Below are 18,850 nucleotides of genomic sequence, written 5' to 3'. Positions count from 1 at the left end.
TTTGGAAAGGTAGAGGGATATGAACGTCCTTTAGTTTCAGGAACGTTCTCGAGAATCATCGACCTTACTCAGCTTCTACAACTCGACAAGTTCGACATTCAAGTTACATATTCACGAAATGTTAAAACAAAGTCAGACGGGTCAGCTAGTTCTAAAATAAAAATAAACAAATTAAAAAAAAACTTACAATTTCCTCTGCTCTCTTCGATATCCAAAATAATATTTGTTTGTCCAGTTTCGACTTCACACATCTGTGACTTGCCTAAAATTCCCTGAGATCTTCGTGTGATCATAAGTAGCACAACACCAATCACTCCAATCTTCCACGTCATGTTCTGCAAGAAACAAAAAAAAAATAGAATTTTGATTAATTTTTATTATTTGACCACCCACTAAAGTGCTGAATGTTGAAAACCATAAATAAATTCTAAATAAATATAAATAAACAAAAACAAAAAATCAAAAATCATAAGACTTTATGAAAAAGAAGTCCAAGAAGTTGTGTCATATTATGAGTCTTAAGTGCGCAGCCCACACAAAAAATATACAAAATTTGAAGCATTGTGCACGCTACGTTGCCGACAGAGTGATTAATGACTAATATTCCGGTAACATGAAATAATTTTTGTCCAGGGTCACACAACACAATTTAGATTTGGCCAAATCGATTTTTTTTGGACTACTTGAGATCTGTCTATAGATCATTGGTATAGAAGCTTCATATAAGTAAATTAGTCAGTAAGCGGAGATTTAAAGTAATATTTATTTATTTTTCTGTAATTGTTGTTGTTGTTTTTGCTATTGGTCAAGTACCATTGAAAGACTTGGATCATATAAATTTTGTTGTATGGTAATTGGTGGGTTGTTAAAGTATACAGACGCAAACGCAAACGTAGACGCAGACGTAGACGGACCCATAGTAAAGAGCCCTATAACAAAGCAATTCAAATTGAAATACAATGAGTGCGGAATACATTTCACGGGCAATAGAGGAAGCAATAAATTAAGTCCCAACTTGGATATGTATACCTCGCAAGTTCTATACGTCCCTCCATTCGTAACTATAAGAGAGCAAAAAGCCTTTCCAACATCCAGCATCATCAGCAGGCTACTCCTATAGCCCCTTGATAAGTTAGTTATATAAATTTTTATTACTTGAGCCTCAATAAAAGGTCAAATTGAGATTAATCCAAAGGACCGATGGAGATATGTACGTACGACTTCTGTAATAATGGAAATCAGGCACTGCAGCAGTGCGCTGCGCTGGACATACCTGGAGACCTATACCCTTACACACATATTCCCATATTCCAGATTGCAGGTCTCTCGCACTCTTTATTTGGAGTGCTTCTGTTTGTTGGTCTTTGCATATTGCCTTTGCCTTGGTTTGGCATGTCTTGAGTTGGATTTGGCTTTGGTTGTCTTTGACATTGGACCTTGTATTTTGTTGTTTGTTTTCAACGGTTTGGCCATTGTTGGCATCGCGTTCCGCATATGTTCAAATAAAAATCTGCGTTTCTAGGAAAGATTGAAAGGCACCGAGTGTCCAGTAGCTGAATGCTCTGATGGCCTCAGCCTTTGTTATTTTTTTTGTTGTGTGGACTGTGTGTGGAATGCCAAGGAATCTAACTACAGTCCATCGTTGGTCGTCGGTATAGCAGTTAAGGTGTACCTATTTATACTTGCTGCAAAACACAATGCGCCCAAGCCAGAATCAGCAGAGACATCCAGGACTAGGAAAGCACTCTATAGAAAGCAATTCCCTGTCGTCTTGTTTATTTGAATGGGCCATTTGAATATTATATGGTAAGATATGTACCACAATTGGTAATGGCAGTGGTTTTATGCGTAATGTCCTTTTCGGAGTGTCTTATTGTGGTATAATGGTTAAAAAATGTTGACTGTAAAATAGTTTTTTGGTATTCCAAATAAAATGAATAATTCAAAATGGTCTTAACCAATCTTACAATATTGTTGCGGTTTGCAAAATGTTGCATAGATTCTTTTTTTTTGTGAAAGTAAAAAGAGTTTAGATACTTAGAGTGATGTGGTTAAATTTGTAAAAACCTTTGGTTATAAGTTTAAGGTATTTTGAGGTCAAAATTAATAGGGCCTTGTTCAAATACTACTTTCTAGAGAAAGTCTAGGTTTGCTTTTTCTCGGTGTATACTGATGGAACAATTTACGGAATTTAAATAAGGAAGTGTCAAAAGGGCAATGATTTAAATCAATGTTGGATTTAAGGTCTTGTTGTGTTTCAAAGGGAACACATAAAATTCGGTTTGATCTTTTTAGGAAAGGATAGGATTTATTTAAGTCGAAATCTTTAATTTTTGCCATGCGACTCTTTAAATGGATTAATGAGCCTTTTACAGCAAGAGATCTTGATACAAATTTAAAGTGTTGAAAGTATATCAATTATTATCCATTTGAATCATAACATTTTAAAAAGTTTTTGGACATGGTTTTTAATAAGGAATCAAAAACAGTAAAATTGGAAAGAAAACTAGAAATGGTTGTGTCTACTTTCTAGGTGAAAATCTGATGATCCCCAATTATATTTATCATTGAATTGGTGTCAAAGAAAGTGAACTTTATTAATTGTTGCAAAATTAAATGTTTAGGCAGTTTAAGAGAGTATTTCATTTTATTATTATTCGATTGGTTTTAAGTTTGAATAAAAATTAAGTGAGATGGTAAGAGGTTAATTTATGTGGAGGATATTTTAATTTCCGGTTTTGCGTAAGCTTCATAGCCTAAAATATCTCAAGAACTTCAATTTTATCTTCTTTTCATCAGCAAATTTGTCAAACTCGAAGAGAATATGAATAATTTGTGAAAAATTATTTTTAGAAAACCGTTCTCAATTAGATGATATTTACACTATTTTTTCGAAAGCTTTCGTGTATAGCATAAAATTTTAACTGGATTCATAGATATTTTGCAGCGCGTAAACAATTTGTCAGGATTGGGAATGTTTTGTCAAATTAAATTTAACATTTTTCCGGTGTACCCCAAGGCAGCTATCTTGGACCCCTATTCTTAATCATTCTTTTCATTTATGATTTGCTTCATTGCATTTCAAATTCATTTCCTTTATTATATACTATTGACCTCAAAATGTTGTTAATTCATAAAATACACCATTGAACGCAGCTAGTATTCAAATCAATGTTGATAATATATTGATGGAGTCCCTGCTGAATTTTTCAAATACAGTGGAAGAGAATTAAAAGAATATATCCTCGACCTTTACAACTCACTATATGAGAACATTTATGTACCCCCGAATTTTACGGAAGCTGTTATAAAAGTTATTTACAAAAAAAGAGACCCAAATCTTGCCGAAAATTATAGATGAATCTCCATTTTAAATTCCCTTCGAAAAGTTTTCACCGAGATACTTTATAAAAGGTGATTTAGGTGAATTGAAAACACACAAAAGTTAAACGCCTTCCAAGCTGTTTTCGTTAAGGTTTTTCTGCTGTTTATCAAACTGATGCATTAAAAAGTATCGTAAGAAATTATCTCGAAAAAAAAGAAAACTTTACGGATGCTTTCTCGACTTTAAAGCAGCTTTTGAAATAATTAATAGACCAGCTTTATTTTACAAACTCTCGAACATGGGTATGTCAAGAAAATTCCTACTGTTATACTTGAATTTTTTCTCCAAATCTTCAGCTGCTCTATGCGATGGATTAAATATATCTGAGTGGTTTGCAACTTCTTCATGTGTTCATCAAGGATGCATCTTGAGCCCTCTTTTATTTGCCTTGTTTATAGATGATTTTTCATCCATTCTACCTGAAGGTGTTGTGTATGCGGGAAATCTAATCAAAGTAATACTTTTAAAGGAGTAAATCAGTAGACTTATGAAACTAGTTGTACCTTTATCGATTTAAAATCTCTTGAATTAAGTAGAAAATTAGGCTCTGTTCCCTTTGCGTTTAATGTCTTAAACTTTAACTCTTACATCGATTTCCCGATGCTATATTCTGTGTAAAATATTATTTATACTCCTTCTGGTTTTATGAGTCCTTGAAATTAAAGCTTCTTAAATATTTCTTATCACATTACAAATCACGCTAAATATAATCCTATCAATAGTCCTTGTGTTAATCTAGATGATTTGGATGTTGCAATTGATTTTAATAATAAATGTAAAAGTCAGTTTGGTTGTTTGTTTGCTTGTTTGTTTGTTTGTCCATCCTTCACGTCGTAACGGTGCAATATTTTGACATGAGTTTTTGTGTTAAGGTAGGTCCGCTAAACGGAAAGTGATTAAAGCTGCTTTTTACAGCGGTTAAATATCTCATTCACAATTCATTCCAGCGAATTCGCCGGTAACTTTTATAATTATGTATTCAATATAATTTTTTGCTGCCAGCTTTTGGACCTATCATCGTCGCCTATCATTATGTGTTTCTTAAAATGACATTAACACACGAAACTATGCTGAAACACTATCAAACTATTAGATTGGTGGTCAAAAACCAACCACCGTATGTGACACCATGGCAAGATATTTGTAATTAAGTACACATTAATTCTGAACTTATTGCAAGTGTTTAACCTAATTTATAAAATTATATACATGACGATCAATTTCTCCACCAAGCACCAAGAAACGATGTTTTTTCTAAAAATAATTTAAACAAATTTAATGAAGTAGCAGGAAATATGAGACAGTATTTATCAATGTTCCATAACATCATCAGAACAGAACACTTCATATCCAGATAGAGTTCCTTAACTCACTTGTTTGGTGTGCATTCACATAAGCTGCAATTTAAATAAGGCTTGCTGCTAATTCTTGTGCGAAATTAAGATGCCCCTTGACTAAGTAACAGTGCAAGACTTCATGTCACCCAACTTGATCGAAACATTATTATTTCGTACATCCGTGCCAATGAAACTACGCCTCGAATGCAAATAATTCCTATAGATTAACCATTCCAACTCTAAAGGCTTTTATTCCACTTTAAAGTTAGTTTCGTTATTCCAGGGGTGAACCTAGAAAAGTCATGATTCGTTACTTTAACAATATACAGTGTGACTTCTAGTTCCTCATTTTTTCTTTTGATTTTAGAAAGTTTAATAACAAACTCATGTATACTTGCCCATGGAATGTCTTTATGTGATACTTTGATTTTCTTTTGATACGCGTGCAAAGCCACGGGTAACAGCTTGTATGCCATAAATTGTAACTAAAAATATGTCAAAAACTGCAAAATTAAGTTTTTGAACTCTTCCTGTAAAGATTTTATTAAAAACCTTGAGAGTATTGACTCATTTTCTTCGGATTTTCACGCTGATATTGTTGGAATTTGATAATTGTCAAAATTATTTAGTTCTGTCTTTCGTTTTGTTCAAAAGAAACACAAACGCTGATTTTGAAAACCTAAACTATTAACTAATTTGTTAACAAATTATTCAATACTTTCTACCAAACCGAACTCACTTATGACTATATTGTATTTAAGCCAGTTGACTACCACGGAGACAATTGCTTATCAATCACAAAATGTCAGCATCTTTAAAAACAAAAAGGCTTTTACCACAGCACTGTAACAGTATAGGCGTATAGCTACAGTTACAAAAAAAAGTCTCATTCATATCCAACCACCAATGTTGGGCTTATCTTAGGTATGAGTTGGAAACTTGTTCAGCTGCTGTGCAGCAGCTCCGGCCAGTGCCAATGGTGTGTCTCATTTTTCAGAATACGTATTCCATCTAAGAGAGGTGCGTGCTGCTCTTATTTCACGGCTCCGAAACGTTTTGCTGGTAAAGATTAGTTTAGAGATAATTAAAGTGCCTTGACTAAAGTTGTGTAGCACAATATTTTAAGAAAACTAGCATAAGCGCATAGCCAGTGGTATAAAATACACGTCCTTACCGACAACGTTGACGACGAAAACGATGATGATGCCGACAAACCTATACTCGGAGTAATGCATTTATAAAATGCTCCATCAGCTTAGTTTTAACTTGCCACATGTAAAAGGTAGGTATATGCGACTGTGCAGTTTTGTCCATTTATGGACAATGAAATTTACTGCAATGTTTCTTGCAATTAATATTGCACCTGATTAAGTTCGGAATGTTTGTAAAGAAAGGCACAGAAAGAGCAGGGGTGGATCCAGAAATGGGAGAAAGATAGTGACCTATTGCTATTTTTATTTATGAAATAAAGGGCCTTGAATAAAACTCGTTCAATATGCCCTTCAAATTTGGCTTTAAATTTTATTTCTTTGTTAAATGTTTGTATAACCCTTTTTTGGGAGTTAATATCTTCTAAGGCCCTGAATTGTCATGTAGATCCGCTACTGCACTTCATAATTTTCTTTTTTTACTTTAAGGCTTATTTATATTTTTAGGACTTAAAAAGATATCGGATTATTGTATATTTTGGGGTGATGGAATAAGTCATGTTTACAACCATGAGTAACCAATTCGAAAGGATATACATTTCGATTTGGACACTTGGAATTTTAGCTGAAAACTAAGTTAAACTGCCACTCGTTGTCGTTGTTGGTCTTTGGTATGTTGTAATTTTTCATGATCAAGCAAAATGTTTTGAACTTTTCCATAACGACAAACTTAAAGCCATAGATACTTTTATAAAGATTTTAAGGTGCTATGCCACATTTTAATTTGATTGAAAAGCGTTTATAAATGTTTATGTATTTTTATTGCGAACTGGAATTATTATTATTGCATGCATATAAACTTTTTTAGGAGACAATTTATTTCTTAAAAAGCTGAGCGAGCAATTATACATTCGACTAATGGTTACACTTTATAGAAATTGCTTTTATATTTTTATTTTTTATTTTTTATTTTCATTTTGATTTTTGGTTTGGTTTGGTTTTAGTATCAACAAGTTAATTAAGGAGTGATTGGAACTACATAATAAATATAATTGGATTTAATTTAATCCTAATGAATGGATTTTATTTTGTCGTGTTAATTTAAAGGCTCACTTAAAGTTAAGTAAAATTAAGGAATGTCATGAGTATAAGAATATTTATGTCTCAATTTAATTGTACGTATTGAAATTTTGGATAAATAATAACTTCATTGCCAGCTAACTGAAAATTAAAAAAATAAAAATATAAACTAGTATTTTCAAAGTAACCAATCTAAAATCCACTTCATTGAAATCAAAAACACGGAGAAACTCATACAATTCAATAGAAATAAACCAAAGATCACAAAAACATTCTGACATGACGTTGAGTTCTTCAGATTCTGTTAAAGTCATCAGTCTATGCAGTAATTGGGCATATTTTTCAAAGATAGTGCCTTCAGTGTTGACGTGATTGATTTCTCTTTACCTTGTGCAATTTAGAGGATCTCGTTTTTTAATTTCAAACTTGGAAAGAATCAACAAATTTAGTAAGGGGAAGTGGATAAGTGCAATATTTTAAGACTTTTTTCGTACAAATGAAAAATCTGAATCAAGAGTAGTCCAAAACATGCGTTTAGTTGATGTTTTAAGTCAAGTTTTTGGTACAAAATTAAAGTAAGAATACCTTAGGTTTTAGATGACTTTTCCCGTGGTATCTTAGGTATTTTTGTAACCTTTGTTGCAACGCTTTTAACAATCTTTAATATGAGACCTAAATCATGAAGATTAGTGTAAGAACCTAGAGTTTTTATATGCCTTGGATAAAACGGCACTTCTCTTCGCAGTGTTTTCAATAATTCCCTCGTTTATCTGACCAAGCTTTAATGTCAACTAATTGTTAAATGTCTTTTATCAAGTACTGTAAAATTCAAAAGTTATGTTAACATACAGTTTACCACCTAAATTTCGAGGAGCTGATGGTCTTCTCATCTTTAATATAGTAAAACCCATTTTTCACCAAACTTCTTTGCCATTGCCAACAAATAGAATATCAGATGAAAAGTCTCTCAAGACCAAGATAATTAAGAACCACAAAGCAATGATGATATTGATGCAGTTCATTGCAACGGTTTTTTAGAAAAAGACATCACATGAATAGAACTATTGAATAGTTGTTCCTTAAGACAGTTGCATGGAATAATATCTTCCAACGGCTAATAAGTGGGTGTAATATTTGAACTATTAAATGCTCAATTTGATAAACGGATCGTGCTTCATCGATTAAAGAATGTTTCAAATATTATTGTTTCGTATTGAATAAACTTATAGTCATCTGAGGGGTGTGTCACAAAATCCCATGACATAGAATCCTCTCCTAAATGGGAAAAAATCCTAACTGCATGAATTAATAAAATATCTTAAACTATGCTTAAATAAAATAAATGCCTTACAAATAAATATCATTGGCAAGGCTCATCGCGGGTTGTTTAATTCCGGTTTTATAAAAAAAACTCAATCATTTTCGAGCTAAACATTTGCTTTATACTTTTATTGAGCGTCGAATTGGAACAGATAATTTAACTAACCGTATTGAATATTAAAGTAAAATAGTATAAAAATCTTCGTTCTCGTTGATTCTCATTGATATATATATCACCATTACTCTGGCAAATAAAACCCATTACAACAATTCAATGTTTAAGTGCCAAGAAATCGTCTGGACCTGATAAAATTTTCAATTTTGTCATAAAAGACTTCTGTCCATTGCTCTTATTTTCCTCACAATAATTCCTAATAATAATTGTATCAACAACAGTTATTTCCCCGCCAAATGGAAAATAACAATAATGTTCCCAATCCCAAAAAAGCCAGGGGCAAGTAGAATGAATGACTTTCGCCTTATATCCTTGCTTCCTAACCTCAAAAAACTTCTCGAATTGCTGGTCCTCAGAAAACTTCACTCACTAAGCTAGTCACTGGGTCTAGTGCAGCATAACCAGTTCGGCTTCAAAGCCAAACATTCTACTTTAAATGCATTGCTGAAGTTTCACGCTGACACAACTTTTGGTCTTAACAAAGACCAAACGACGATAGCCTGCTTGCTTGATATTAACAAAGAATTTGATTCCGTTTGAAAAGAGGGTCTGTTCTTCAAGCTGAAATATTTTCAATGTCCTGCCCACCATTTCCGTAGTGTACATAGTTTTTTTTCAAACCGTACGTTTAACGTTTCAAAAGGAAACACTGATTAAACTTTTAGGAATGTCCTAGCGAGGTTTGCTCAAGGATCGGTCCTTGGACCTGACTTGTATAATTTTACACCTTCGATCAGCCAACCAATAACCCACAAACAACGAAACTTCTATTTGCTGACGACTCAGTAACGTACAGTACCTCTAGACGTCCCTAATTAGAATCCCCATAGAATCAAAGAGCACATTTTTAGACTCTGTGAGTATTACATCCAATAAGGAATTAAGATCAACCCCTCCAAAACAGAACTACCGTGTCTCGGAACAGCCTCAAAGCAACGAAATTTAATCTGTTATCCTAGACCCTCCCTGACAATCCTGTAATAAGACCCAAACTTGAAATGGATCTCGGAATCAATTTCTCTGAGAGATTCAAATTGAACCAACAAGCTAAATACACCCTTCGAAAGGCAAATGGTTCCTTTTCTCTCTAATGCCCCCTCTTACGCAAAAGAGGTCCCCTTTAAGCCCGGACGAAGCTCTTCCTTTACAAGCAACTCATTCGTCCTATTTTAAACTACTGTTACTATGGTATACAATAAGTCCCACCCACATGAGCAGGATTCACGTTTTTGAACATAAGGTTCTCCGAGCTTGCACTTCTTTCTATAGTAAACCAAATTCCGTTCACTTTTATAGCAATACGCGTCTTTATGAAGCTGAAGCGTGCCAATCGATGCATACCTCCACCATCGTAGCACTAACATGCTAAGGAAAATACCAACCCATCCCAAACTCTTGTTAATTTAATTACAGGCAACTCAACACAAGACGACCAACATATAGATGTGCTGTCCAAAACGGATGACCCACTTGGAATATCCACAAACGATATACGTAACCGATAGCCTGCGGCACAACAAAGGGTAAAGCTATTAGAAAAGCCCGGAATCCCTCCCAGATCCGTTCCCTAATCCTACCCAACAACAACAGACAAGGACACCATCCATTACCGATTATCATTAAAAAACTATTAAACTTATAATGTTAGCCTCAGATAGATTTCAAAATATACTTTAAAATTTAACTAAATACCTAAGCTGAGCCCCCCCCTTCTGTGCTCACAAATTCTTTTTAACGTCATAGCTCGTTTCTCCAAATTGTACAAAATAACCATTATTATCTTTGAGAATATAATAAACAACACTAAAGCATAAAGTCAATACATTAATGTTGATTTATTATTAAAAGAACAGGATTCCGATATTCGGGATTTTGTGATACAGGATTTTGTAAAACTGGATTGTTATTCGTATATGTACGGTAATAAAACAATTAAAGTGTGCGTCTTAGAAAGCTTCGGCAACATCTAACTGATGAGCCCGAATGTCGCAACCGGGTGAAATACATTATAAGTCGTAAAATACCCAGTACAACAGCTTAAAGAGATCCAGTGCCTAGTGACTCATAACTTTTAGCTATTCCTGACTCACAACTTTCAACTATTCGTGCCAAAGATGAACGGCTGTGATTAAGAATTTTTCATGACAAGAATTATACTTCCAAAAAAATTGTTAGATGGCGTATGTCTCTGGCATGACAGCTCTGTGCACTTACCATCGCGTTTATGTGCATAAATAGTAACTGCCCACTTGACTAGAGAAGTCTCAATTTTGACGAAACCGAAAAACAATGTTACTGACTTTTTTTTCGATTTTTACTAGACCGATGCTTGCAAAGGTCTTGCCTAGTTTCGTCTTGTCGAAAACCCTTATGAATATGGGTTAGTCAAAAATTGTAAGATTGGATCCTCCTCTACTTATGATCTTTTCAACAAATGGTTTGACCTCCTACATTATATCCAGTCTAATATAATCAAATTTAAAAATTAAAAATTTGCATATAGAAGTCATGTAAGTTCGTGTCCACTTAGGTCTTTTCTCTTATTAAAATAAATTATCTTTACTTTAAAATGTCAACGTATCTATACTCACATACCTCAATTGATTGACGTAATAACAATAATTTCAACATCAATTAGTCTTATGCAAACAACCCACTGATTTGTTATTATTTGTATTTTCGTATAAATATTTTCCATCCTGTCATTATGCCCATAAGATGGAGCGGCACACTCAAGAGTCAAAGAGTTCCAACCTTTCTATTTTTTTGAGATCTTGTTGCAGCAACATTGACACTTACTCAGCACAACATAATTATTATTATACCTTCATCTTGTGCAATTTGAACTCTATTCAAATAAATTTCCTTCAATAAAACCAAAACCAAAACCAACGTCAGTGCGTTGTTTCTTAATCCCTTCCAAGCCTCAAAGCCTCTAAGCCTCTTTTTTTGTAGAGTGTATGTCTGTCGATGGATTCCAATTCCAAGTGTCATTGCATTTAGATTGCGGCAAAAAAAAGAAACCTTAAGCATCTCCACTCGATGCCACCCATTGATTTTCTATGAATTGCCACACTTCCTTTCCGTCTATCGTCATCCATTGGATCCGATCAAGCGAAACAGCACATTATAAAAAGTTAACATGAAGAAAACGAGCAACAAAAAAAGTTACAACAATCCGTTGCAGCGAGTGAACGTCGCGTAGTCGTCGTCACCGCTTTCGTCGTCATCGTCATCCAAAGACTAAAGTGCAAGGGTTTTCCTCCTTCTCTCCGGTCTGTAAACCTCTAGGTATAAGGTCTGATGATGTAGCCCAGCGTTTAGCTCAGCTTCAGCACACGATCAATGCCGCAGGCCAGGACGGCCGTGGCACATTACATATGTGGAGTGAGCTCTTGTTAAAAGGTCAAGAACTTCCAATGAAATTCAATTCGATGAACACAATCGCGAATAGGTAAGGTACGGTATGTGCCTTTAGTGAGATATAGAAGTGAAGGAGCACATTAAAATATAATATATAAATCGATCTCGAAGAAGAAAACTGAACAAAACCAACGGGAACTATAGCACATATCTTATGCGATTTGCTGCAAGTATCTAACAGATCGCAGATCGCACACAACACAACACGCCATTACAATGGTGATCTAATTTCTTCCTGGAATAGAGTCATCGCTTATGATAATTCAGCAGATAGCGCTCTATACGAACGGTTACGAGATGTGGAGTGGCTGTGGTGTGGCAATTGTGGCAAGGGCTCCCCTTACACGCTGATATCTTTTACCACTCTATATTGTCAGTCTATATCTTTTAAGCTTTGGTATAGATAGGTTGAGGTTCTGTCTTCATCGTTGGTTGGTTTAGTTGGTCGTGGCAAATATGAAATTATAACCCCAAGGGAAAGCATCTCCTTTACCCTGCTTTGCTCTTTCTCTTGGTTCCTTGAGTTGATATCTTTTTGAAGCAACAAACTAGCTCAACGATCACACAATGGAGCAAGACCATGACCACAAAATTGCGACACGATCCTATACCTATTCGTAGATACATGATGACGAAGTGGTAGAGGCTTTGAATTTGAGTATTGAGTACCGTATCTCTACTAGAAACCTCAGAATGTATCTATCGTTTGGACAGACAGACCCAATCGCTAGTTCTCGGGTTACAAGTTTTTTTTCTTCTTATTTAATCATGGATGTGTAGACGTAGTTAGGTAGGCGTTTTGATTATATTTTGTTATAAGGGTGACCAAGTGAATGAAATTGATTTATCTTGTCTTGAACTTGACGGTTATCTCGAGAACTGCATTTAAGATTTATATTCAATAAAATGACGCTGTTTTGAATTGTATGTATTTGGTGTTCTAGAGACGTCATTCGAGTCATTCATTTTAACTGTCAAAGTTTGGAAGATTTTCAGAAAAATATCAACAACAAACTTCTAATTTATTCTTAGAAAAAGTGGCTCAATAGCTTCAAATATGTAAAATTGATTGATGTATTCGTCAGCTGACAGTACAATTTAAAAATCTTTGACATTTAGCAAAAAGGGCATAAGTCAAAAACTGGCCAAACAGATTCAATGAACTCAATATCAAAACAAATACGATTTGTCTGTCTTCTTGTCTAAGAAGTTGTTAGTATTAAATGAACTATCTCTTTGGCTTAGAAAAAACCTGATATTGCCTACCGATACATTCATCTTTTTAGAGAGTCAAACTGCCTCAGCCCGAAGTTAAAAAATTAACCTTATTTTGGCGCCGGTCATAAAGTCATTTCAGCAAATTGCAAATCTGACGAACTTCAACTTGAACAAATCCAAAATCGGTAGACCTCTACTTATTTGTAAACTTGTTGGTCAACTAATCTTATTTGGATAATGCTTGATGCTAAGTGCTCTAAGGAACTCATTTTAGTTGGTAGATTGCACATAAGACCCTTTATAGAAGTCCTTACAATGCACTTCTTAATGAGTAGACATGCTTTTTGATTTGAAGCTCCTGCACACGATTTTTGGAGAAGTTGCATAGTTGCAGAAGAAGAGGAAACAGTGTCTGTTCATGTCCTACACTGTTACAAAGAAGGAGACCCCTACTTGGAGACTTTAACTACAAGTACAATGATTCTAGTGATCTAAGAAATTCTGACATCTATTGTCTCAAACGCTTCATAGCTAGCTCTAAATAATTCTACAGTAGAGTAGATGTTAAGATCCGTGTGGTATCACAACGGACCTAATATTGGTCTAATGGTGGTGATTTTCCGCGTTAGCAGCCAACCTAACCTTTGGGTTTTTCAAAAGTAAAGGCATTTCAACAACATTTTGAAATAATGAAGATAAGAAACTTTCAAAACAATGTCAAAGTATCAAAACAAGCTTGTTTCCAAATATTGGCTTTTCAATTTTCATGGAATTATCGACTTGCTACAGAACCTGTGTTATTACGGATAGCTTGACGTCTTTTTCGTAAAATTAGTTATAATTTTCGTGTTTCTTTTAAACTTGGTAGTTAATATTTAATGGGAGTTGACTACAAAAAAAAAACAGTAAAGCGCAAAGCCCCATGAGTTCAAAATACCAAAATCCTGAAAACCATGGAATCCAAAAAGTACCAAATTTCTAAACCATTAAATTCTCATTATCCTAAAAACCTAAAATCCTGAATTGAAATGTCCGAAAAATTATATTAAATGAAAAATTTGGTCTAATCTATAAATCGCAGAATCCAGAAGATTACGTTACGTTAAATAAAAATGTAAGCATGTATTTTGAATTTTGGGACTCTGTCCATTTTTCAAAGACTTGATTATATTGAAATTTCATTTGAGTGAACACAAATTTTTTCCAAAAAATGTGTGATCTTAAAATTCATGATTTTTTTTCAAAATAAGGAAATAATTACTTACTAGTTTCAACTTTTTAAATAATTCATTAAATCAAACTTGACTGAAATTTCAAAAAATTGGGTTTTTGAGGTCATCAATGTGCTTAAAAAAAAGTTTCTTAAGAACACTTGGCAACTCTATTATATCGATTTTTTGATTTTCTGACATTGTGATTTTCGAGTTCGTTTTTTTTTGTTTGGTGCTTTCTCTAATATAGAATCCTCAAATGTACCACCGGCCTCGCATCATCAACCAAGATTGGAATGAGGAAACCAAAAACCACCTCAACCGCGACATAGAGATTTTTGTTTGCGCGACTAAGACGACGACGAGATCTTATGTATTGGCTCCTGTCAAAGTTGCTGACCACGTTCTTTTGGGCCAAATCGAACATGATGCTGTTACTCTTGCTGCTGCTGTTGCGCATAGAGATGGAGCATGGACCATGGAGCATGGGGCTGCTTCAGTTCATTTGGCATTGGCATAAATGTACTACGTGCAGGAACACCCTTTAAGTGGATCGTGAGCTTTGAGAAGCACATAGGTAGGTAAGGCATCTAATCCCCATTGACGACGACGGACAAGACGGTCGTCGAACGATGGAAAACACTCGCATCTAATCATTTTGTTCAACTCATGGACTTGGACGATGTCAGGTGTACGTTCGCGGCTGCATTTTTTTTTTGGTTGGTCTTCAAAATCTTGTCTTCTCTCTCTCTTTTCTTGTTGTGTTTAATTTAGTTTCAGTTTGAGCGCCTTATTCCGTGGCAACAACGACAATGATGACGGAGATGACGGAGACGACGCGACGGACGGAACAGCTAGCTAAAAAAACAGTTAGTTGTTGGACCAAAAGGAGTGTAACTATACTCCAAACCTACTATAGATTTATACCTACATATAAGTATGAACCCATTGGTAATTGGTTGTGCCTGCTGCTGCTATTACACCTGAATACAGCAAAGAGGTTAAAGATTTCCTTCAAGACTTTTAGAAAGGTGGTCGTTCTTTTAGGTTTTCAGTTTGTTTTTCTTTTATTTTAAGAGTTTCTTAGTTTTATTTTTGTTTTAAAGTTAATGAAGAAAATCTTTGAAAGAAAAAATGTTTGTACGTGTTACAGTTGTTGTAAATAATGAAGTGCAGCGTAAACGGTAGAACGAATGAACTTTTGTAACCCTAAATGCGTTTCAAAAAAGGTAGATGAAGGGTATACTTTTATAGGTATATCTTATGGTATATACACATGTTTATAGGAATAAGAAAAAAGCTACACGGTTTTTGAGATTTAAGATGTTAATGGAAGTAGAAACTGGGTGGCTAATGGTGTGTGCTCAGCCTTTGTCCATCTTAATGGTTTAAGAAAAAAGGTGTTGGGTTTTTCTTCAGTTTTTTTTTTTTTAAGTTTGTATACTTCTAAACGAAAAGATTGTAAGGCAATTACGTAGAAGAATGGATAGATAGGTAAACCTACCTACCTATACATTAAAAACAAAACAATTGAGAATTAAGAACATGCAATTTAAGCGTGACCATGTTCTAACATCACGATATATGAAAGATTTGAGGTTAAAGAGGAAGAAGTTAATTTTTTGGTTCATTTACACGAATTGAAAAATTTACTGAAATTAAATATTTTGTACTGAAGAATTTACCTTCACCTTAGTCTGTGTTGAGCTGTTGTAAGGCCTGATTGTTGATGTGTCCAAAACAATTAATATTCTTCAGGATATCAAAGGAGGATGTTTGTAACACAAATGGGGAAAACCTCTAAGGACTGCTGCAAATGTACGATTGCATCTTAAATTCATGCACAAACGGAAATTATGAAGGCCACTACATTTTTGTTGGAGGACATCATAAATCATGGTTTGATTATGAATGTGTTCTCTACGCAAATGCAACACAGAAGAACTAAAGGGATTGCATTTAGTATCAAATGCTGTGTATAAAAGACTATGCTTCCTCAAAAAAGTTGAATTTCAAAACAAGCAAGAACGATCGCTAGACCTCATTAAAAACCCAAAAAAGTTTTGGAAAACAGCCAAGAAAATAAACGGAACCAACTTCGTGATAGGCGCACGTGTATATCCGCAGATGATTTCGCTTTGCACTTCAAAGGGTTTCTTTTCAACAAATCAAGTTTATCATTCGCATATGCAGAACATTTAGTCTTAGACGAAATTCTAGATTCGGAAATATCAGTTAATGAAATCCTAAATGTTATTATTAAAGTAAGAAATGAAAAAGCACAAAAACGCCTGCCCAACCTTGAACAAGAATTTAAAGCACCTTTTTAATACGAAATTAACAACGCTACAATACCAAACTCATTCAAAAAGTCCGTGATATTTCCATTACATAAAAAGGGTAATTTTTATAACCCTGTAAAACTAAAATCTTTTGCAGTATACTTGTGGGCAGGCTTCAAAATTGGGTTGGCAATCATGTCATTCTTACGGAGCTTCAAGCCGGTTTCAGAAAAAATTACTCAACTGTTGACCAAATATTTTGTCTCACTTCAAAAATAAAAGCATTTCAAGCTCGTCAATTTAAAAGCAGCGTTTGACATTGTTAACCAAAATGCACTCTTATATAAGCTGTCACAAGTAGTTGTTTCAACAAAATTTATCAAAGTCCTGAAAGAAATGTATACGGCGACGCAAGCAACAGTATGGGATGGTTCAGCTTACTTCAGTGGTTTGATACAGACTCAGGAGTTAAACAAGGGTGCCTGTTAAGTGTTCTATTGTTTTCGCTTTTTATAAATGGCATAGTCTTATGTATACCCGTTGGAATTAATATTGCTGACACTTATGTTTATGTGCTTTTGTATGCGGATGACCTAGTTTTACTATTGGAATCACCTTAAAACCTGCAATTGATGATTAACCGTCTTTCAAATTATTGTGAAACCTAGGGTTTCTCTATAAACACTGAAAAATCGAGAAAAATGGTCTTCACACATAGCTGCCGAAGTTTAAAAAGAAATAAATGGTACTACAAAGGCAACGAAATTGAAGTAACTAAAGAATATAAATTACTTGGGAGTAAAAATGAATATGGTTCTAGACTTCAAAAACCACCTTCAAGGAAAAGCTGCTGCTTCTCAAAGTTTGGTCAACATGACGTGGCAAAAAATATTTTACAACCAAAACATCATTCTTTCGTCTTCAAAACCGTAGTAAAATCAACACTCTGTTATGCTGCTCAATAGATGAATTTGAAGTTGTTGAAATTTCATCGAAATTATACATTATATCTTGAAACAGGGTTGCTTAAGATTTTTACTAATAGCCTTAAGCCTACATTTTAGAAATTGCTTCACATTCCATAATCGCCTAGCGAAAAAATTGCTGCACTATGACCAAAGAAACATCGACTGGTAGATGATGAAATGGCAAAATATTGCCAATATTTATTTAGACGGGAACTTCAGTAACTCCTTAAAAGAACAACTTAACTTCTTTACGCAAAGAAATGAAGACTACATTCGTAACGCATTGATTGAAGAAGCACGACCATCTGAAAGCAGAGCTATATATTCTCAAATAAATTATCACCTCTGCAGTAACAACTACTTTAAGGACAACCATAGACACGAAGAAATATCGATGCTGTTTAAATCGTGAGCTCACCTACCTTAACGGCAGTCCATACAATGGTGCATCCGACCAATTTTGCACGCTGTGCAACATGAAGGCCAAAGAAGACAACTTTTATTTTATAGGCATTTATCCAATCTTTAAACACCTAAGACTTGTATATCAAGGAAAGGAACGTTTAACAATGATGGAAACATTTTTCATGAATCTAATTTCATTATTTTTCAGTACTAAGTCACAACGCAAAGGGTCTTTCAATTTTACGGGCCTTTGTTGAATGTAAACCAAACCTAACGTCAACTTTGTTCCGGTTTATTATTATATTATAATTAGAAACTAGAGCCTATTGATTCACAACTCCATTCTTGTTGCGAGTTATGTTGTCAGAAATGGAGGGGACCTACAGTTTGAAGTCAAATCTGAACAGAAAAGCTAATTTGAGAAAGCACTTTTCATGGCAAGAATTACTCTTCGAGTATTTTGTCAATTCCTAGCTAGAGGAAGTACCCATGAAAAAAGTTTAGGTGGCACAGGCAGATATTGAACCCAAAACCTCTGGCATAAAAGTTCAACGCTCTAACCATCACGCCATGTGTTAAAGTTATTCATTTGGGCATATTATGAAAATGGAAGTTCAAATTAAAATGCATGAAGTGGAATTCGTCAATTTTGTTGGTCAATCTTATCGTCTTATTGTACCTACAATCGGAAAAATCGTGAACAAACTGGAGCAAACCGGGTCCGCAGGAGTTGTAAAAACGCTAGTTGCCGTATTCGATGGTGTGGCTAAATAACATCAACTCGTCATCGTGTCCAACAATTGAACCTCTCACGCTCATCGGCGATGAACATTGAGCATAACGGCGACAACGAACAGAATTCCTCTGTCAAGCAGGATGATCCATTCAGCATAGACGA

At 34.6% G+C, this 18,850-nt stretch overlaps 1 protein-coding gene across 2 annotated transcripts in view; it reads right to left on the bottom strand.

Annotated features, from left to right (window-relative positions):
- The window catches only part of LOC129953770 (cadherin-99C), a 284,004-nt gene that overhangs the window by 140,456 nt on the left and 124,698 nt on the right, over positions 1–18,850 (bottom strand). For both annotated transcript variants that reach the window (XM_056067225.1, XM_056067226.1), the window contains exon 3: positions 188–335. In XM_056067225.1, coding sequence (XP_055923200.1) covers positions 188–332 — 145 coding nt within the window. In that variant the 5' untranslated portion in view covers positions 333–335. The remainder of the gene's footprint in view (positions 1–187; positions 336–18,850) is intronic.

This window comes from Eupeodes corollae, chromosome 1, assembly GCF_945859685.1.
Source record: "Eupeodes corollae chromosome 1, idEupCoro1.1, whole genome shotgun sequence".
NCBI classification, from domain to species: domain Eukaryota; kingdom Metazoa; phylum Arthropoda; class Insecta; order Diptera; family Syrphidae; genus Eupeodes; species Eupeodes corollae.
Note: the sequence above shows the minus strand (reverse complement) of the source record. Positions and strands in the feature narration are given on the sequence as shown.